The 20,532-nt window shown below is 41.5% G+C and overlaps 8 protein-coding genes across 8 annotated transcripts; 4 read left to right on the top strand and 4 right to left on the bottom strand.

The window, feature by feature from the left end:
• Positions 1 to 621: 621 nt before the first annotated feature.
• On the top strand, positions 622 to 3,123 carry EAF02_001626 (uncharacterized protein; the record flags this gene model as incomplete). The annotated part of the gene is made up of 5 exons (XM_038897674.1): positions 622 to 1,071; positions 1,520 to 1,694; positions 1,847 to 1,933; positions 2,237 to 2,329; positions 2,966 to 3,123. 5 exons carry the CDS (start codon positions 622 to 624, stop codon positions 3,121 to 3,123), a joined length of 963 nt encoding a protein of 320 aa, XP_038762649.1.
• Positions 3,124 to 3,290: 167 nt separating this feature from the next.
• EAF02_001627 (uncharacterized protein) lies at positions 3,291 to 5,944 on the bottom strand (the record flags this gene model as incomplete). Its single annotated transcript, XM_038897675.1, has 9 exons — positions 3,291 to 3,684; positions 3,750 to 3,843; positions 3,902 to 4,160; positions 4,214 to 4,508; positions 4,561 to 4,849; positions 4,927 to 4,991; positions 5,045 to 5,406; positions 5,461 to 5,631; positions 5,882 to 5,944. 9 exons carry the CDS (start codon positions 5,942 to 5,944, stop codon positions 3,291 to 3,293), a joined length of 1,992 nt encoding a protein of 663 aa, XP_038762650.1.
• A 783-nt stretch (positions 5,945 to 6,727) lies between these two features.
• Positions 6,728 to 7,921, top strand: EAF02_001628 (uncharacterized protein; the record flags this gene model as incomplete). Its single annotated transcript, XM_038897676.1, has 2 exons — positions 6,728 to 7,649; positions 7,749 to 7,921. The coding sequence occupies 2 exons, from the start codon at positions 6,728 to 6,730 to the stop codon at positions 7,919 to 7,921; spliced, it is 1,095 nt and encodes a 364-aa protein (XP_038762651.1).
• Positions 7,922 to 8,429: 508 nt separating this feature from the next.
• EAF02_001629 (uncharacterized protein) lies at positions 8,430 to 11,243 on the bottom strand (the record flags this gene model as incomplete). The annotated part of the gene is made up of 1 exon (XM_038897677.1): positions 8,430 to 11,243. The coding sequence occupies one exon, from the start codon at positions 11,241 to 11,243 to the stop codon at positions 8,430 to 8,432; it is 2,814 nt and encodes a 937-aa protein (XP_038762652.1).
• A 278-nt stretch (positions 11,244 to 11,521) lies between these two features.
• Positions 11,522 to 12,241, top strand: EAF02_001630 (uncharacterized protein; the record flags this gene model as incomplete). Its single annotated transcript, XM_038897678.1, has 5 exons — positions 11,522 to 11,556; positions 11,613 to 11,727; positions 11,795 to 11,860; positions 11,915 to 12,037; positions 12,098 to 12,241. 5 exons carry the CDS (start codon positions 11,522 to 11,524, stop codon positions 12,239 to 12,241), a joined length of 483 nt encoding a protein of 160 aa, XP_038762653.1.
• A 274-nt stretch (positions 12,242 to 12,515) lies between these two features.
• Positions 12,516 to 13,620, top strand: EAF02_001631 (uncharacterized protein). Its single transcript, XM_038897679.1, has 4 exons — positions 12,516 to 12,681; positions 12,732 to 12,769; positions 12,874 to 13,032; positions 13,218 to 13,620. The coding sequence occupies exons 1-4, from the start codon at positions 12,676 to 12,678 to the stop codon at positions 13,288 to 13,290; spliced, it is 276 nt and encodes a 91-aa protein (XP_038762654.1). The 5' UTR covers positions 12,516 to 12,675; the 3' UTR covers positions 13,291 to 13,620.
• A 119-nt stretch (positions 13,621 to 13,739) lies between these two features.
• On the bottom strand, positions 13,740 to 16,509 carry EAF02_001632 (uncharacterized protein; the record flags this gene model as incomplete). Its single annotated transcript, XM_038897680.1, has 4 exons — positions 13,740 to 13,891; positions 14,017 to 15,465; positions 15,671 to 16,283; positions 16,336 to 16,509. The coding sequence occupies 4 exons, from the start codon at positions 16,507 to 16,509 to the stop codon at positions 13,740 to 13,742; spliced, it is 2,388 nt and encodes a 795-aa protein (XP_038762655.1).
• Positions 16,510 to 18,505: 1,996 nt separating this feature from the next.
• EAF02_001633 (uncharacterized protein) lies at positions 18,506 to 20,497 on the bottom strand (the record flags this gene model as incomplete). Its single annotated transcript, XM_038897681.1, has 2 exons — positions 18,506 to 18,810; positions 18,853 to 20,497. 2 exons carry the CDS (start codon positions 20,495 to 20,497, stop codon positions 18,506 to 18,508), a joined length of 1,950 nt encoding a protein of 649 aa, XP_038762656.1.
• Positions 20,498 to 20,532: the final 35 nt, after the last annotated feature.

Consider the following 20,532-nt stretch of genomic DNA (forward strand, 5'->3'; position numbering starts at 1 on the left):
CCAAAACACTAAGAATGAGCTAGGAATAAGCTCTGGCACGTGATGTGCATCATTCAATTTCTACCTATACCTAGGTACCGTCTTGATTGCATCTCTTCTTTCTTTCGAAATTCAACACGCAATCAATTCAATCCGTTGAAGTTGAACACCCGGCCCGGATTTTATGTGAATTGTTTTTCTGGTTTAGCTGGGGTTTCTAGTTTAGCTAGGTAGTCTTTCTGGATATCCGGTCTTTCTGGATAGCTCTGTATACGTTTTTAGATATATGTGAATATTTTGGGGTTTGGGGAAGGATTGGATTGGATTGGATTGGTAGGATAGGAGTGGATTGGATTGGAGTGGATTGATTGATTGACTGATTTATTTGATTGATTCACTGGTTGGTTGATTGGTTGATTGGGCTTTTGTTTTGATACGTGAGGATCGAGTGAGGATTGAGAACTTTGAGGTTTGGGTGCGGGTGTGAATGTGAATGTGAATATGGGAATGGGATTGAATTCGGGAATGGGGATAGCGAAGAACGCTCTCGGGAAGTTTGTGGGAGTGGGAATGGGAAAGATGAGAGGATATGGATGTGGGTCTGGGAGAATAAAGAGGATGGGTGGTGAGATGAAGATGAAGATGTCGTTGGAATTGGAATCGATGGTTCCTCCTTCTGCTAGGCTTTTTGGGAGATCGAGAGGATTCTGCTCTTCTTCATCTTCTTCATATGCTTCGTCGTTTACTTCATCACCATCGCCAACCTCAACCGAAGAGAAACCAGGAGAAAAATCAAACACAAATACAAACCTTCCTTTTGCGAACAAAACGATATTGGTAACCGGTGCGACCCGCGGGATTGGCAAAGCGATCGCGCAAAAGTTTGGAGAGTTGGGGGGAAGGTTGGTATTGGTGGGAAGAAATCGGGAGGGCTTGGAGGGGGTGGGGAGGGAGCTGATGAAGGGAAGAGGGGGGAAGGGAGAGGGAGGAGGAGAAGGGGATTGGATGGTTGTTTGTGGAGATGTGGGGAAGAGGGAGTTTTGGGAGGGGGAATTTGGAAGGGGAAAAAAGAGAGTGGGTGAGGAAAAAGGGGTGAGTTTGAGTTTCTGTTTTGACTTTGGCTTTGGCTTTGGCTTTTTGATTGTTTTGGGAGATTCGTGGTGCTGTGGTGCTGTGGTTTCTAGAGGTGCAGATTGAGGGGAAGTGGAGAGAAGAGATGTGAAAACGCTGATGTATGGCTAGCATGGAGAGATACTAGTGATGATAGTTCCTTTCTATTCTTTCCTCTGCGCCTCTGAAGCTTTTGGAGTTAGACCCTTCTAAAGCCATTAATCTCGACATCTCCTCATTTCACCTTATCCATTTTCGCTCCATGGCTATTCTCACTCCTACCCCATTCTGTTCCCCTCACCAGCAATTTCCCTGTTTTCCCTATCTCTCCCTTCCCCAATTCACGATCCTCCATCACCCATTCCCACCCCCCTTTCCTCCTAACCCCCACCCTCCCACAATCACCCAACCAACATCCCCCCCCCCTCAGAACCCCAACCCCAAACCCAAAATCGACAGCCTCGTCAACGCCGCCGGTCTAACCCACGCCTCCCCCCTCATAACCACCTCCCCTTCCCTCATCGAAAACATCCTCCAAACAAATTTAATGGGTACAATCTGGGGATGTAAAATCATCGGAAAAGAGATGTTGAGACGGAGAGAGGGTATGTTTTTTTCCTTCCCTTTCCTTCTTCCCCCTTCCTTTCCCCTCTCCTTACACAAACTCACAAAGAAAAAAAAATTCCACACAACATCAATTATCTCCCCCCACCAAAAAGTACAGAAGATAATCAACTAATACGGTCAAAACAAACAGGTTGTATTATAAACGTCTCCTCGCTCCTCGGTATCAAAGCGGAAGAGGTAGTGCCGCGTATGCAGCTAGTAAAGCGGGGGGTTCTTGGTATGTTTCCCCCCTTTTCCCTTCCCTTCACATGTTCATTCCCATCTCCTCTCTCCTCTCTCCTCTCCCTCTCTCCTCTCTCCTCTCTCCTCTCTCCTCTCTCCTCTCTCCTCTCTCCTCTCTCTCCTCTCTCCTCTCTCTCCCTCTCTCCTCTCTCCTCTCTCCTCTCTCCTCTCTCCTCTCTCCTCTCTCCTCTCTCCCTCTCTCCCCTCTCTCTTCAATCGTCTTCTTGACCCCTCTTCCCATCTATACCCTATCCACCCCCTCCTCCAAACCCCCAACTAACCAACCCCCCACCAAAAGGTCTCACTCGCGCCCTAGCCGCCGAAATGGGTTCTGCAGGAATCCGAGTCAACGCCATTGTACCCGGCTATATCGAGACGGATATGACGAGGGGTATGTTTATTTATTTTTCATTTAATTTTGATTTTTGGGAATTTTTTGCTACCTCTTCCCTTCTTCCTCCTCCTCTCCTTCTTTTTCTCCTTATGCTCTCCCTCTTATTCTCACTCTCACTCTCACTACCCCTCTCGCAATCACATATTCCCATTCACATCCTCTCTTCCTACCTCTCTTTCACTATCTTCCATCTTTCACATCACCTCTCACCTCTCACCTCACAAACTCCCACATCAAAATAAACCACCTTCATTTTTATTCCATTAATTATGTTATATTTTTCATGCCCCCGCTATGCTATTCTGTATTCTGGTATTCTATTCATGAACTCCTTTCCCTCCCCCGTTCCGTTTCATGTCCACATTCATCTAAATTTGCTATTTGCAACCCCCCAAATGATTTTTATCTTCACCATATCCACCCTTGATTTTTTTTCAATCCTTTCAAAAACCTCATATTTCACCAATTCATTTCTCGCTTCCCACCTCCAAATCCCAAATAAAATCGCATCCCCCTTTCCTACCTCTCCAAACCTAATGTACACAAGATCATCTTACATTTTCCATTTCGCATCTTAAACTCAAAATCGCAATCAAAAAATCAAAGAAAATGAACTAACAACCTCCTTCAAAGCAATGTCAGATCCCGCCCGCTCAGAAGCATTAAACTCCATTCCTCTATCACGTTTTGGAGATGTAGCCGAAATAGCCGATGCCGCTGTCTTTTTAGCGACCAATAAGTACGCAAACAATTGTGTGCTTAATATTGATGGAGGATTGAGCGCCGTATGATTTCTTCCATAGAGGAGTGATGCAAAACATTTGCTGAGTCGAGGTTTGGGGGGGAGGGTGTATTTGAGGAGGGACGCCGTTCGAGTACTGGAGATAAAAATTGGATAGGACATGATGGGATAGTGCAAATGCATAAAAGATAAATAGATCAAAATGCAAATAAGCATCTAATCATCATCAATCAAAATAGCTCCATCATTCGCATCATCCAATACAATAATACCATCATTCAAAGTGTCCATGGACAAATTGGTTGAACCGAGCGGTTCCATCTTGGAACGCTTCGAAGTTGGGGAAGGATCATGTTCCAATGCATCGGATGCAGGTCTCTTTTTGATACCATTGGAATTACCATTTTGAAGAACTTCTGCGGTGAGAGATTTTGCATGTCCATTTGTTGGCTCTTTGGATTCAGGTTCTGGAATAGGTTTCTTACGACGTGGAATTGGTGATTCAGGGGATGTAGCGGTAGATTCTTCGGAGATAATAGGAACGGTAGGGATGGAGGAGTTGACGTTGATATCGAGACTTTTGATGGGAGAATCTTCCATTGCGGTGTCACTGTTATAAATGTTAAGATGTGAAGAATAGGAAGAGAAAAAACATGAAATGTCTAGAAGACTTACGATTCTTGTACATTAAGTACGAGGTTAACTCTAGGACCCTTTGGATTTTCATCATCTTCATCAATAACTGTCAAGAATGTATCTCCTTTAATGCCTATACATTTTGTCAGTTGATCGCATTCAAAAATGTGCATTCGAAAAGAAAAGCTTACCAAGTTCACTAAGTTTTTTGTCCAAATTCTCAGTTTCCTCAACATCATAAAGTAACCCACTCTCATTATTAACCACGAATTCCTCTCCGTATCCAAGTTGAAGTTTCAAGAAACCCTCAACAAGATCATTGAGTGTGGCTCTTGACATATCAACCAATAGGCGAGTCTGTACTACACTGCATACAGGACAGTCTGGGTTTGGTTCTCGGTACTTATCAGAGGAGAGTAATCTTTCTGGAGCAAATGGAGAAAGGAAAATCTATTCGTGTAAGTATGTATTCTAATTATCCCAAACCTGAAAGTTAAACATACCTCTTTACTACTAGAGTAATCACCTCGAAGTACTTTGAATGATTGTAAAACACAGAGACCAGCTACAATAGCGTTGGTAGTTGCAATAGCAGGGATGATATTACCGGCCATTTGTTTGATATCAAATCGAGATTTAGTTTCGATACCAAAGACGATGGATCTTAGATTGGCGCTTGCGGTGACAAAGTCCAAAGTATCCTCATCATCTTTATCAAATGTGATTATTGGTTCTGCGGAGGTGGCAGCATTTGAGGTAGATTTCATTTCTTGTAATCTCTTACTTAATCGTTCCAGACTAATGAAGTCAGAATTGTGATTTTTTGGAAAGGAATAAGGGAAATACTAACCTATCTTTGAAAACAATGAGATTCTCATGTAAATTCCAAACTCGTTGATCATCTTTGAGTATAGCTTGCTTGACGGCTTCATCATTTCCTGCTTCTACATTCAAGGTGGTGTAATCTAATGCCTCAGGTGGTCGTCTTGATTTCCACATGTCCTCCATAGATCTTAAACGAATGATATCATCCTTAAAGACCTTATCAAAAAGTAGTTGAGGGAATGCATCGGTACCCATTGATTCTTTAATCTTCTTTAAAGCTTGAGACTCTAACCGCAACTTTTCAATCTCCTTGGCTATTTAAAATTAACACAATACTTCAAAATATCACGGGGCAATAGAGCTTGGAGCTCCATAGCTTGGAGAAACATACCATTCTCTGAATCTTCTGAATGATCCATCTCAGTTGATTCATCCTCACTAGCACCAAATACCTCACTTTGATGAATTAGCAAAACTTCCTTCCCACTCAGTCCCCAGGCCAGACATACCTCAATAAATAGCTCTTTCCCCAAACTATACAATGAATTGGTTGACTTGGTGTACTGCGAATAGTACAAACCGGGAAACTCTTTGGTGTCTCTTTTGTTGTGCAATCATAACATGCCGTCTTTCCTTTCTTAATAACCTGAACTTGTCCATTGAAACCAGTTGTACCCGATTCGATTAAAGGTATATCCGCTGCCAAACACATCTTGTTTACATGTCTCCTAGCTTCAAGATTATCCAAAGCATTGAAAACCATTGTAAAACCCTTGAACCAATCCACATTGAATTGTGCATCCTTGATATTCGCATGATGTGCTTCTAGTTTGACTTTCGGGTTGAACTTATGCGCCGCATCTTTCGCAACCTGTAAATTTCTCATCAGCACATATCCAAACTCGGCCATAACTAGAGAACCTACCAAAGCCTTTGATTTCTTAATATGTTCATGACGGAATAGGAATTGTCGATTTAAGTTGCTGAGATCGATGGTATCCAGGTCTACAATGTGAATTTCTCCAAAGCCAGCCAAAACCAAGTTCTTGAGTAATTCACATCCAATTCCTCCGGCTCCTACCATCAAGATCCGGGCCTATTTGAATAGTTTAGTAAGTACATTCATTTTCAATGGGTTTCCGCAAAAGTGGGAAGTTTGCAGAAACAGTTGGTTGGAACAAACATAATTCCAACGACATTGGATTTATATTCCTGCAAATTGGATTTGCGACAGTAAAATATCCAAATCCAACCGCAAGAACCATAAAAACAAGAGAAAATGAAACAAAATCGGAAGAACTCCTCGCCTTCCAGAGAATAAGATAGTGTGAACTTTGTACGCTTACCTCCTTGACCATAATATTCAAAGGTTTCCCCAATGACTGCATGTTGAATTGATCGCGCATCATGTTGAGTAATTCATGCGTTGATATTTTGCGACAGCGCAAGATGTAGAATGACGACCAAAATCAAGGTTGAGGTTATGTGAATAGAAATCCAAAGTTGATCATCACCGATTGAGATGGTTCCTGAGGCTCTGCTTATTATTTTGGCTAAGCTATCGATTTTACCTATGGGGGATAAATCCGCCATCGCGTTGATAAAGGTGGAAAGCGCGCTTGATTATGTAAGCGAACTTCTTATCGTTTGGGTGGTAGGAGCGAAGTGAAGTTTGTTTGGTTTTTTTCACAAAGTAGGTATGGAGAGTACTAGGTATGTAAAGGAGACTATGAAGTAGGAGACTATGTAGGTACCTAGTAGATACATGATGGTCTCATTTTGAGGTCTGAGTGTTTATTACTATGTAGGTAGGAGGTAAGAGCTGAAATTATAACTCAATTATGCATTATACCAGGTAGATGATAGTTTCATAGTATGATCTCAATATAAAAAGAAATTTACAAATTCTGTCTATCTACATACCTAGTCGTCACCTAGTATTCTCAATCGTTCCTACCTTTACTTTTTGTATCCACACTTCATCTAAAATCGACGAATTTTACAGTCCATACATACCCCGCCGAGTCCACCTCTAATGCATCTCTCATACCCCTCCAAGCTCTAACTCTTTCAATACTACAATATTAGTATATTACTACCACATCATTGAACTCTCAATCATCAATCATCAATCATTGAACCCCCAAACCCCCAAACCTCCCCTAAATTCCACACTCAACCCCCTATCCATCATGTCCGACGATGAAGCCGATCCCGAGCTCCTCGAGCTCCTCCGTCAACATTTCCGCAAACCTACCACCCCAGATATCCCCGAAACCCGCGTTCTCGAAAGTGCTGAATACATCTACAACAATTCCATCGATGTCGCTCTCGATATGGCTTCCACCAAAGCTGCTGCTGCATCCATCTACTCCCAGATGCAAACGAAATCCTACTCTACCAAAACATGGTCATCACATGACTTACATCCCAAAGCCAAAGACGAGAGTACGGTAAACTTCATCTTCACCATGGATCTACTCAATTTTTCCTTCTGGAGTCTTCAAAATGAAGAAGAAAGATTTGCAGTAGAGTACAAAGGAAAGAAGTGGACCGGATATTGGAGTTTAGTAGCTGCATTACAAAGAGGTTTAGAAGAGGGATATCCCATTACCAGTTCTTGTTATTGGCAAGACGAGAATGAACTCACGGAAGAAGTATTCGCCCATATTTTTCGTTCATGTACGGCGGAACCCATGCCACTTCTTACGACACGTCTCTCACTTCTTCGTGAAGCGGGGACGATTCTCTACGAGAGATACAACTGTTCTTTCACAAATTGCATAAAGGAATCTAATCACTCTGCAGCTGCGCTTGTGAATCTTCTCGCGGATTCTTTTCCTTGTTTCAATGATGTGGTTTCGTTTGAGAAGCGGAAGGAAGTCAGATTACTCAAACGTGCACAAATATGTGTAGCGGATTTATGGGCAGCGTTTGATGGAGAAAGTTGGGGAGAATTTAATGATATTGATAAACTTACTATGTTTGCCGATTATCGTATTCCACAGTTGTTGAATACGTTGGGATGTTTATGGTATGCACCGGCTTTGGAGAGTAATATTAGGAAAGGAGAAGTTATTGAAAGTGGACATACTTGGGAGGTGCAGTTGAGAGGTAAGGTTTCATGATTTTCTTCTTCTTTTTCTACTTCTCATTTCTTTGTTTTGGATGTGAACGGAATTTAAAGAATTAATCTAACATGATGAATCATAGGTTGTAGTATATGGTGTGTAGAATTGATTCGAAGAGAGATATTGAAGAATCATCCAGAGGCAAAAGTAAATGCTATTTTGATCGACTTCTTTCTTTACGATACCATGAAGGAACGGGAATTGGAAGGAAAAGACGAGATACCCCATCATAGAACTAGAAGTATATGGTATTGAGCAACGAAGATAAAATTGAGCGTTACTCAATATACGCAAGAGAAGTTTCTAAATCACAACTTAGATAACAATGAATATGCTTTGCAAGAGATTTAAATTGTTGAATATGGTGGAGATATCATTTGTACAGATTTTGTATTCGTCTATCTGTTATACATATGCAGATTGACCATTCCCAGGTCCAATCATGCACCAATATGCCATTCCCTTTGACCATCGGCCACATGTATAAACTCCAAAACGCCTTGTTATGCACATATACCAATAACCATTTTATATCTAACGTAAACGCCGCTCTATGCAGGTATCTCATAAATACACGTGAAATTTCAGCCCAACTATGTATACTTCTACCATGATACATCAGATGTTCCCAAACCTTTTCCAATCGAAACCCAAGATCCATGAAATTCAAGCGATCCAGACGATAATTTTTGTCGCATCCGATAAATACCGTGTCGGTTGCTTGTAATGAATCATAACTTCTATCGACAGCTATCGACAGCTCTCATGCCACCTCATACTCTCGTCGTTCTTCGCTTGGTGAGAATTTGTCAACAGGGGGTTCATAATGAAAGGAAAGTTTTGTGCGGAATTTCCGAAGCACCTTCCAGTCACGTTTCGAGCGGGCGTAAGTCTTTCTGGCCACTTGAGGAGGATAGGTGAGATAAATCTCCTCGGCCAAAAGTTTAACTTGTTGTTTCCCCTTATTGATCTTGAACAAGACCAAGTTCAATTCCCGTAACTTCCACTCAGGATTTACTTGTGGAAAATCCAAGATGAGATCCCGTTCTAAAAGTTTGATATGTCTTTGATTCGTATTAATCGCGAATTCGAGGTGACTGATTCGTTGATTAATTTCTCGCGACTCTTTCAAGCGAAGGAATTCCGCTTTCGATTTGATGCTCTGTTTCATAACATGTAGATGCCATGCAATATGTTTGACTTGTTTTGCACTTTGATTAACCTTGACAATAAGATTCATCATGCGCTGCTCTCTTTCTTTTACTATGTAGTAGAGTTCCTTCTTCAAGAGATTGATTTGTCGTAAGCTCAAATTTATCTGGTATTCGAACACATGAAGTTTTTGAAGCCGTTTTAATCCCTTGAGAACAACAATTCTGTGTCCTAATGACATGTGTGGAGATTCCTGTAACCTGAGATGATATGTATATCTCCAATCTCTAGGGAATTGATTGTAGTAGAAGGAGACTAAAGACATTTCAGTCGATAAGATGTTTGCGTTTGACAATGCAACCTTGGATTCCAAGCTTTGAAGCATCACTCTTCTACCTTGACGGGTTCCTTGTTTTGATTTATCTGCTCGTGCGTTCTCTGTATATGTGAACTTTTCGAAAATCTCGAGGGAGCGGTCAATGCTAGGCTGAAGTGATGGTCGATTCCGAGTTCTTTTCACTGGAAGATAATCCCAAGCTTGAGTATTTCCAAATTCGGGGAACTCAAGGTGAGATTCCTTTTTGACGTTGTAATTGAATCTTTTTGAGGATATCTGAAGAATGTCTTGCAATGAATTTACACGTGCAACAAACCGTTCAACAGAATCACGTATCGAACCAAGGTTTAACCAAAACAAAAGCCTTCCCAGATTCCACCTAGGAATATCTATTGGTAAAATGCTTGGTAGATCTTTTGTCGGGTCAATTCCACAAAGATACATAAGTTCCCTTATGGCCCACCGTGTAGTTTTGGTGAGCGGGATGCGATCAGGTACTTCTATATTTTCGGCCCAGGTCTCTAATATAGAATGTAAAAGTGACGCTCCAGCAGCATGATCTAGTTGAGCTACACAACTTCTCACTGCCTCACAAAGTAACTCTGGTCGAATCTTAATTTTCTTGTCTTGACGTAAAGCTGCTCGAATATACATGACAGATTGTCGAGCAGTGGTCATTTGGAGACTCGTCCCAATAAGAGCATCGAATATAGATTCATCTCGTGGTACTTTTCGTTCGAGCCAACCTCCTCTCAGGGTCAATCTCTGAGCATGTTTCTCTGCCCAACTCAAAACACGTGGATTGCCCAATAGTTGATTCTCATGTCTCCGTGCAATTCTCATACTCCCATCCACTGCTCTCATGCGCCTGATAATGCTTCGATAACCTTCTAAATCATTCTTGGCTGCATAATGATTCAAAATAACCTGAATAGTCCTTGAAGTAGGTTTGAACATTGTATCGTAGAGAAATGAATCAACAATTACTTGAGCGTGGTCATGAAGCATTAATTCTGTCAATTTCTCGATTAAAAAGTTATAGGTAAAAATATTTGGCGATGCTGAACTTATGAGAAGATTGTAGCATATCTTGGCTAGAATTAGATTGAGATTATCCTGACCCGGAGATGTATTTTTGAGGAGATTTTCCAGCGCGTCATGTAAATGAAATCTTTCTTGACCAATTTCGGCTTCCAAATGGTACGCTGGCATGCTAATATCACCCCGTTGTAATTCCTCCACTCGTCCTATCATTTTATCAGTCTGGAGAAAGATACCAGACGATGCTGAGTGTAAATCCGCTGCCATAGGAGAGAGCTTAGTAGTCCACATGAGTCGATGAACTAGCTTCGAAATCGAGTTTTCTAATCGGTCCAAGTGTTTCCGAGTTTTTACTTTGCGGGGCTGAAGCATGGCATTTGAGGGTATATATTCGCCGAACTGTTCTAGGTTTGCAATATGTTCTGGCGTGGCTGACTGAACGGGGGGAGTGGTGGATTGGGGAATGAGATCCTGTGAAGTTTCTGGTGCCGTGATCTCGATGGACCTCGAGACATGTGAGGGTTCGTGATTGATTTGAACTCCCAACCGACTCATGGAAGAGTTTGCCGTCCAGTTGACTCCATCCCACGTCATGGGTCCTGTAGATCCAGCCTTTGTACCAATAACTCCAGTTCTTGGGAAAGAAAATTGATTCCCCAAATATCCTGGGAGCCTTGACGTTCCTGAAATTCCTGATGTTCCTGACTCTCCTGGCATTCCCGGCATCTGATTCTTGACTTCACTTGCATTTCCTTCGACTTGACGATCCTGCGATTCCTCCACTTTGTCGGTAGGAACTCCCGCCTTTGCTTCTGCAATGACTCGATCCCATTGTTCCCTTCGTCGAACTTTTCGATTCGAATCTGCCACTGCAGCAGTTGCGAGTATTGTTGAATAACATGCCGTAAATATATCCCCTATGCTAACCCTTCGACGTTTCCCAATTGCATTTGTCGTTTGACGAGTTATGATTGTGCCGATTTTCACACAAGTGTTACAACGACATGATGATCTGGTCTGCGCAGCGCGGAACCATAAACTTTGCATTATATTTGCATACTTGTCAATTTATGGATTTTCAGCTTACTGGACTCGTCAGTCGTGCCATTGAAGGTTGGGGAAGTTTCGAACTTTTGCGCTATGTAAAATAAATTGATGTCTATCAAAACTTATCGAATGACTTTCACAATTGGGCGGCCGCTTTAACCGATCGAATTTGTAGTACAAACCACCCCTCCTCATTATGCCCCTCCATGATTTTCATACTTGCGTTGTAACAATAAGATCAAATAAATACATACATTACCAGTATCACGAAACTCACGATGCTTACCTTGACACTTACTGCAGATCTTTCTGGGTCAGTATATAAAGGAACCTCGAGATATACAAGAGCTAACACTTCACTGTATGTAGTGTGAATGAGCTTGTCCCCGATGACAGCGCAGAGAAGAACTTCTGGTATACTTTCAAAGTACAATGTGTATCATGCAGAGAAATTCATCCAAACTTCATAAACATCAATAGATTTGTAAGTCAAGTCAAGAATAGCGAGGGTCTAAATTCTTCTATTCTTCAGATACTAACATGGACTTTAGGAAGCAAATGAGATGAGTGGTAGTAGAGGAGAGGCAAACTTTGTATGGAAATGCAAGTTCTGTAAGGTGTGTAGTTCTACTCATCATATTATGAAACAGAAGTGCTGATTTCATGTATAGAAAGAATCATCTGCATCAGTTATATCAACACCAGTTCCATATCAAGCAGCCTCTCCACCAACTCGTCAAAAGATTCTAGAATTTGATTGTCGAGGTCTTGAGTTGGTAGAATTCAAACCTGAGGTAAGCCTTTCTTCAAATGTTTACTATGATATTTGAATCTTATGTATTTGTTTCTCTTAGGGAGATTGGTTGGCTGTTGGAACCGACAGTGGTACCAAATTTACTGCTATCGATTTGAATGATGGAGAATGGTATGATTATGATGATAAAGCAGGAGAGGAAGTTAGCATCAAGGACTTGAAATGGGAGATTAGGAGAAATTGAGATGAGACAGAAGAAATGAGATTATGAATAGATGTCAAAAGGATCAAGTATGAATGTTATGATATCAAGTCACCTGGTCTGTGGAATGTAGTGTTGAAGCAATGATAGTATTTGTTACCTATATGAGCGATCTATCTCAATATTCGATATCAAATTCCATTCAAATATCGTATAGTGACTCCCGAGATCTTCAAGCATGATATAGCTCCTTGGTCATTTTCATCATTAAATTCCTATTGACATTGATGCTGAGATTATTCCACATGATGATCACCAGCCTCATCACAATCTCAGCCTTGCACTTCGCTTAGAAAATTTCCCAGCGACGCCAGCCTAGCCAACGAGTAACAACCATCAGCAACCTCACTTCCGACGCGACCATTTCAAACCCGCGTCCCTCCACAACCCATTCATTTCAATCTCCAGCTCACATCATGAGTGTAAGTCATCTTTCTTCCCTCTTTAATATCAAATTACTAATTCTCATTAGTTCGTACCAATTAACCCCCGTCCGTTCCTTCAAAACCTGTACGTTCTAGCTATCCTTCCTCAATCGAGCTTCCAACATCGAATTCTCACCAACTTCCTTCCGCGCACACATGAAACTATAAACATACTAATCCACTATGTAGCGTCAACGAAGAAGTAATCATTCGTCTAAAATGGGGCGGTCAAACCGAATATAAGGGCAAGCTTGTCAGTATCGACAGTTATATGAATATTCAATTATCGGGCGCCGAGGAATGGATTGATTCGGAAATGACGAGTACTTTGGGTCAGGTCTTGATTAGGTTTGTTTATTCCTTCTGTTATATTTGAGGTTTTCAAAGGGCTTGGGTAATTGATGCTGAGCGTTTGAATTGATGGGCTGCACTGCACTCAGTGGCACGTCATTGCGCTGCGCTGCGACATGGAAATGCTCATCACATTAGGATCGAAATCAAAACTAAATGCGCAAAATCTAACATTCAAATAGATGCAATAACGTCCTTTACATATCAGCTGCACAAATCAAGAAGGAAGAAGATGATACGAAGATGGAGGGATGATTCTGTGAACTTGCGACTTGACAAATGGATAGATGGATGTGGAAACCATAATGGACTGAAAGGAGAGGAAAGCAAGAGAGGTCCAATGGGAAATTTGATAGATACCTAGTATGGGAGAAAATATGAATGGAATGCGGAGAGCATTACATAGCAGATATGGTAGAATGTAGGAACATCTCACTTCCAGTGAGCAGGAGTAGTAGGAGAGGAGAAAATTACCTATACCTACAATGATTTATTCACGAACGGCGTTGTTCAAGCAAATCAAAGCAAGCTTAGGTACCTAGGAATGGCTACCAGATTCTAAACAAGTCACGCCACACTTCTACTACATTTTGATATCACAGTACACAGTGACAAATTATCGTATGGTAGGTATGGATATTCATTGCTCTCTTACTTCAATGATAAATTGATTGATGAATATGCATTTTTCATATAAAACCTATTTACATAAGACAACCAATTGATCGGCTACTACCTACCTCACTCAAACCCACTCTCAAGCGTTTGTTAGGTCCCACCATAACAAACGCTTCAACTAACCACTCATACCATACTTTTCTATCATCAGTTTGTCTCCAAATGCTGGCTTCTACCTCTGAATCATCAGGAATATATAGAGGTGACTATTTATATGTTAATGACTCATGATTATAAAGGTTAGGAGAGGAAATACATACCTTCAAAGGAAAGAAATTGGAAACCATGAAATCATATCTTTACTCTTCGCATCAATTGTATCAGGACGCGTGCTCAATTCGACCTTATTCTCGGCTTTTCCTCCACCTTCATACAAAACAGCTTCGAAATATCCGGCAAGTCCATTGACCACACCACGATCTTTACAAACGAACTTGAGACGTGCATAACGTGTATTATGTTCATTAGCACCATCACCTCCAGACATACTTCCACCACCTCCTCCACTAACCCCACCGCCTCTTCTGGCTTCAGCAATGTGTAATGTGTTTACAGGGAGTGGATGTGAGAATTCCCATGCTTGTTGAATTTGAGGATGTTCCGGGACGGAAGTGGCAAGGAAATCAATGGCGTGGAACATGACTACATAAGGAGTATCTGTAGCGTGTTCGTCTGCCGAAAATCTGTTGGAAATATCGGCGTGAAGACGAGGAGCAAGAATTGGGGTAAGGTGAGCGGTATATGAAGCGGGGATTGAAATACCGTGTTCTGGTGCTAACACATGTTGAACTCCATCAATACATTCAGGCGATAATTCATTGTCTGCAAAAGAACCAAGAAGTTCAGAGACAAGTATATCAACTTTACCATGTGTAGTTGCTGGAGTGGTTGAAGATGTTGTGACGGCTTGACCTATAGGTCCAGCTGCATTCTTTAATGGTCCTTTCCAAGCACGCATATCGGTCTTTACAACATTGACTACTCCATTCCAGACATTTTCGTTATGTCTTTGAAGGAGGACATATGCATTTGGATTCTTCTCCACTGCCCATACTTCAATTGGAACACCAGTTGTTTGACTTGCTTTTAGAGCTCGAGAAACCAAAGGTCCACGTCCAGAACCAGCTACTGCAAGAACAACGGCATCACTAAGACTTGATGTGGGTTTTTTATGTAAAACCCAATCTGATAATGCTCGTTCAATAGCTCGCTCATACCAATCATATTTAACAGGATCTTTTTCAAAAACCTCATATGTGACAGATTCGAGATTATCTGTTAATGGTTGAAGAGGCGCTTGTAAGTAATCTTGATAACCCGATCCGAATTTCTCAATAGGAGTTCGCTCTGGTTGATTTCTTTGGAGATATCTTAAATAAATCAAATGAGCTGCAACATCCTTTGATTTTGTTTGTGATTTGGTGCTATTTCTTCTAGCTTGCTCCGCTTCGGCTGGGGTTGGAGATGGTGCATCTTGAACAACACTTGGTGATGCATAACCATCTGCCACTGAGATTTGTTGATTTGGATCATCCAAACCAGGGATTGGTCCTACATCACATAATAGTAACCATGGTGGGTTCTTAAGCTTCATATAGCGGGTGAGGAGATTTTGATGAGCTTTGCCTAAAACTGGATGTCCACCTTTATTCTTCAAGAATGTTGATTGAGTAAAGGTCAATAATTTTAGGGGCTCAGCAAACCAACGAGATTGAAGTGATTCAATAGGAAGTTGACGTGGAAGTGCCAATGCTATAGAATATTGTTAGCTTATGCTTGTTCTTAAAGACAATCGATCGGGGAGTAGAAGTCGCAGCTCCAAAAACAATAATGTCATTACCGACGCGATGAATGATTGACTTCGTGGGCCACGGCCTTTTAGAATTCATGATTTGACGAGTCCAGGTCGAATAATATGAAAATATTGGAGAAATAAAATGTATTTTCATTAACCTACCTACTGAAAGTCTGGAATTGTATTTACATACATCCCGAATCAAATTCCAAGCATCCCAATTCTCATACAAATCAATTTCGTTTTCACTCTTTGATGTATCTGTTGTTGATTGATATCTGGAAAATGGCAAAAGATCACCCGTCATTTCCGTATGGTCTTCGACACCATACATAGGCATATGAATTGAAATATTGATATAACTGGCAATTGCGAGAGCCTCTTGAATAGCACGAGCATATTGAGCAAGTCCATTATTTCCCGATTCTCCATTGTATGTTCTTGGACCTGGAATAATAACATTACCCACTCCGCAGAAGGAAGCATATGCAATTTCGATATTCAAAACTTGACGAGAAATATTTGCGATGAGCGGGTCTGGAGAACATAGATCTATCCAAGGACTAGAATATGCGATAAGTTGCGAGACTGTATCGGAGGGGGTGAATGGTGTATCGACAGGATCGAGAGGTGGAATAATGGGAGCTGGAGGGGTAGCTTTGTTTGGCGCATCACTTGAGTCGATAGCTGATATTTCAGCGATATGATTCGAAATCAGTGAAAGTACTCTAGAATGGAAATGGGGACTTGTAATTGGACTTGTGAGCATATCATACTAATAGAAAGAATAGTTAGCAAAAGCTTCAATAACTCGAGGGTTGACCTACTCCAACATCACCAGCTTGTCGCAGAACAAATTCTGTGACAGGTAAAGGTCGTTTTGACTCATGATGTCCAATGTAAAAGGTTGTGAGGTTTTCATCGTCTGCCGTGTCAGAGTTAGCATCAGCATCTGCATGCTCTCCAACAAAAGGATCCCAGGCTAGGGTACCGGTAGCCATTGTGATGAGGCGTTATGTGAAATGCGCCAGTTCTGTCTTTTGGGATCTAGGTGAACTCTAAGTTCTCGGTAGTGCGGGGTTGATTGAATTCGTTGTTGAAGAAGAGAGGGAGATATTGCGGGTACCACTACAAGTATCGTAAACCTATAGATAGTAGAATACTCCGGTTCACGAGGATCTATATATAAATTGAATAGGGTTCAATCGTAAAGGTGGTGGTTTTTTGGAGTTATTGTCCTGGATCGATGGGATGATATTTTGGTCAACTTTTCTGCCAGATTAGATCAAAGCGGTGTGTAACAGATTAGACGTCGTCGGCTACTTCCAGGTTGTATCCACCAACCTCGAGGAAGGACTCGAAATTCGAGACTTGATCTTATCACTTTATTTTCAAATTAACAAAAAACATTAATTTACATTGTTTCATTGCCAAGCTTGGATCTTATCCACCTAATAAGATATCTTATTTGTTCTGAATTTACATTGTTTCCATAATGAGTTAATGAGGAGAGAACCTTTTGAGCAGATCTAAATGGCTTTGAGCGTCTCGATTCCACCAAAGTGTTTCTGTATGAATTTACACAGTGTACCTGCCAAGTAGTCTTTGGACCACCGAAATAAGAGACAAAATCTAAGGTTCCAATGATGAGCTGGAATCATAACAAAGGAACCCTTCATGAACGATCACAAAAGTTTGTTGGCTCGATGATATGCACCACTTAATCCTAAAACGACCAAAAGCAGTCAGGTACCGTTCATCAATATGCAAGTTAACTAATGAGTCAAATGAGCTTTAATGTCAACTACATGCGCGTATCTTGAGAAAAGCAAAAGCTCATGAATAGATTCATACTTTGCTTAGAAAATCCCTTTATTCCACTACGCCTCTTGTTCTCCTTTATCTAAAATTGCGGGGTCGATGAATTTCGCGAGGCGGCGATCCCCTTTTTCTTCGTTTGTTAGATCAGAAGCGCGAGACCGCATTCTGAATGCTTTAAGTTCTAGGCTCTGGTGGAGACAGCTGAAGGATATTGTACAATGGAGAAGCAAGATTCATGACTGGTGCCTTGGTTCATTCTAGGCTTGTCCTCTGTCATCAATGTTCCATTGCCGCACCACCCCGCCTTCAAGATCCATAGACACGATGTACAAAATCAAATCGTCCGCTTTAAAAAGGAGACTGTTCACCAGACACTCACACCTATCATACTATAGGTTGTCAATACCTACTATAACAGTCTATTCTTTATGAATCAGTGAGCTTTGCAAGCCGTCAGTACTTCATAAAATTCCTTGAGCGGAGCATCTTCCGGGTATTGCCCATACAATGCATGCTGATCGTGGAGCAAAAATGCAAAAAACATACAACAGTGGGGATTCGCTGGTGGTCACCCACCCAACTACTAATCCACCGATCTGAAGCTTGTGTATGGCAGAGCGGACGGGATGCCCAATTCTCTTCAGTCTATGGTCGTATGTGAAAGACACGTTGATGTTAAGTATTATATTCAAAATATACAAGCCAAGAGAAAGGTGAAAGAAAAGAAGGAATTTTTGATACCTAAACTTCATCATATGCCCAGTAGTTTGTGGGCATTTCTAGACTATTATACACTATCTAATTGAAGAATCAGATGGTATTTGATTATACTCCGTATATCTCACAAGTTTTTCCAGTAGTAGTACACCTTGTCAAAGTAAACAAGGTTTACAAAGAGGACATATTTCTCATGTCCAATTTTGAGGTGATTGAAATGAGAAAACTCAATGTTTGGAATCGAATGGAAGATTGGAGGCCCATTGTTCGAGCCAATGGGGAATAATTAGAGACTGTAGTATAGCTATCATCAGATGGGATACTTCTGCCTTATATCCGATTCCATATGAACTCATCACTATCATCAGAGGGTACTAATATAGAATTATCATTATCTAACTACTTGTATGCTAAATCTGCAGAAAAGTCTCCAATATCTGGGTACAAGTAATGATTGATCTAAAGCCAATACACGCTTTCGGTCACTCCCTCCTCCATCTCAGCCAATTCTACTTCGGTCAGCATTCGATTGGCGTCCATGTCCAAATCACTATCCTTATCCTTGACCTCAGGTGCCTCATCATCATCATCGGAATCAACATCTTCTCTGTTACCATCTGTTCCACCGTCTCGTTCAACTCTGAGAGGGGCTTCGATGACCTGGCCAAGTCTGAACCTCTCTCGTTGTGCCTTGCCGTGCTCTCTAATCTTTCGATTTTCAGTCCAGAGCGATTTCTCCAATTCGGCCAGCTTTTCCTTATCATCTTATTCGTCCTTAATGGCAGAGAATACTTTTGAGATCTGACTCTTTGAAACAGGCACGGAAATAATGGTGTTGGACCAAGTCTTGTGATCATGTAACTCTTCCAGACTGGCAGGTAAAGTATTATCACCATCAATGTCGATAATGTCACCATAATCGAGAAGATCCATGATGAAGAGACCAAGCTTCTTGCATCTCATACCTTTAACGAGGACTGAGAGTTGACTGCGCCAAAGATCGAGATTTCCAAACATAAACAAAGTCGATTGAGCACGAGTGAGTGCTACATTCATTCGATTCCATTCTTTCAAGAAACCAATCTTTGAACCATTGGTCTTGTTTGCTGGAGTCAAAGAAAGTAAAACAATCTCATTTTGACCACTTTGAGTACTATCAATGGTAGTAAATAATGGAAATCGTCCAACGGCATCACCCCATACATGGCGAATTCTCATCTTGACTTGGTTCACCAATTCCATATTCTCCGCTTTATACGGGGTGAAGATACTAATCTTGTCGAATGGTAATGGTGCCAATCCACGAGTTGGTTGATGCTTCATGATACTCATGACCATATCAGCAATTGCATTGATGTTGGCGTGATTCAATTGAGATTGAGACCCAGGTTTCGGTGCAGACTCCCCATTTTTGACATTGATGAACATGCGACGAATTCTAGATTCATCAATCTTGAGACCAAATGCTGGCTTTCGACGATTGTCTCTATAAATCTTGGCTGGCTCTGAGTACCACCAATCTTCAAAAAACTTGAACTCATCAGACGGTACTAATGTAGAATCGTCACTCTCCAACCATTCGTAAGTCAGATTGGCAGGAAGCTCGGCAATATCAGGGTGCATGCGATAGTTGATCTTGAGTCGATAGAGTGGCATGGTTGGCTTTCCATACAAGCGTTCGTAGAGCGATAATCCGAGTTGGTCTGCGAACTCATTGTGACCGGCTGATCTTGTAAAAAGCTTTACTTTCTCAAGATCTCCAGCCAACACAATGCGCCTGGGCTTGAAGGCTAGGGGAACATAACAGTCTGGTTCGCTTCCAGCAGAAGCTTCATCAATCAATACTGCCCATGGGGTCCAGTTGTATTCTTCCAAGAGGGCAGAAGTACTAGATGTACAAACTACAATGCGAATTGAATGATCTCCAAAGATCTTCTTGGTCATGGCCTTTGTGAGATCGACGAAAGTCTCTCGCTGCTTTGATCTAATGGATACACCAAGTTTGATTTCCCCACGAGTTGATAACCAAGTTCGTGCATTCTTTCTGCGCTCGTCTGCTGGATGTATCGTCTTATCTGAAGCATCATTCTTGTAGGCCTGAATAATATGATTCCAGAGCTTGTACTTTTCGAATCCTTCGTCTTCAGTTGGTTGTTCTCCATCAGCTACCATGTCTGAAACGGTCTCGGCATCAAGGTCGTCCTGTTCCGAAACATCACGATGAGTTGCAGATTCAGTTGGTAGATAAATTACCTTAAACCACTCTTCCGATTCTGGGCAAACTTCGTACAGAGTCTTGAGGTGACCCACCAACTTTCTCATACACTCTTGTGCGGCAGTACTAGAAGTTGCAGTTAGGAGAGTTTTGATTCTCAACAATGCGAAACCAAGGGTGGCTGAAGCCACGGTAGTTGTCTTTCCGGTTCCAGGCGGACCTTGTAGCATACTCATGAAATTATTAGTGCCAAAGACACCTTGCCAAAAGT

This window comes from Botrytis sinoallii (genome assembly GCF_014898435.1).
Source record: "Botrytis sinoallii strain Bc 23 chromosome Unknown BSIN_002, whole genome shotgun sequence".
Lineage (NCBI taxonomy): Eukaryota > Fungi > Ascomycota > Leotiomycetes > Helotiales > Sclerotiniaceae > Botrytis > Botrytis sinoallii.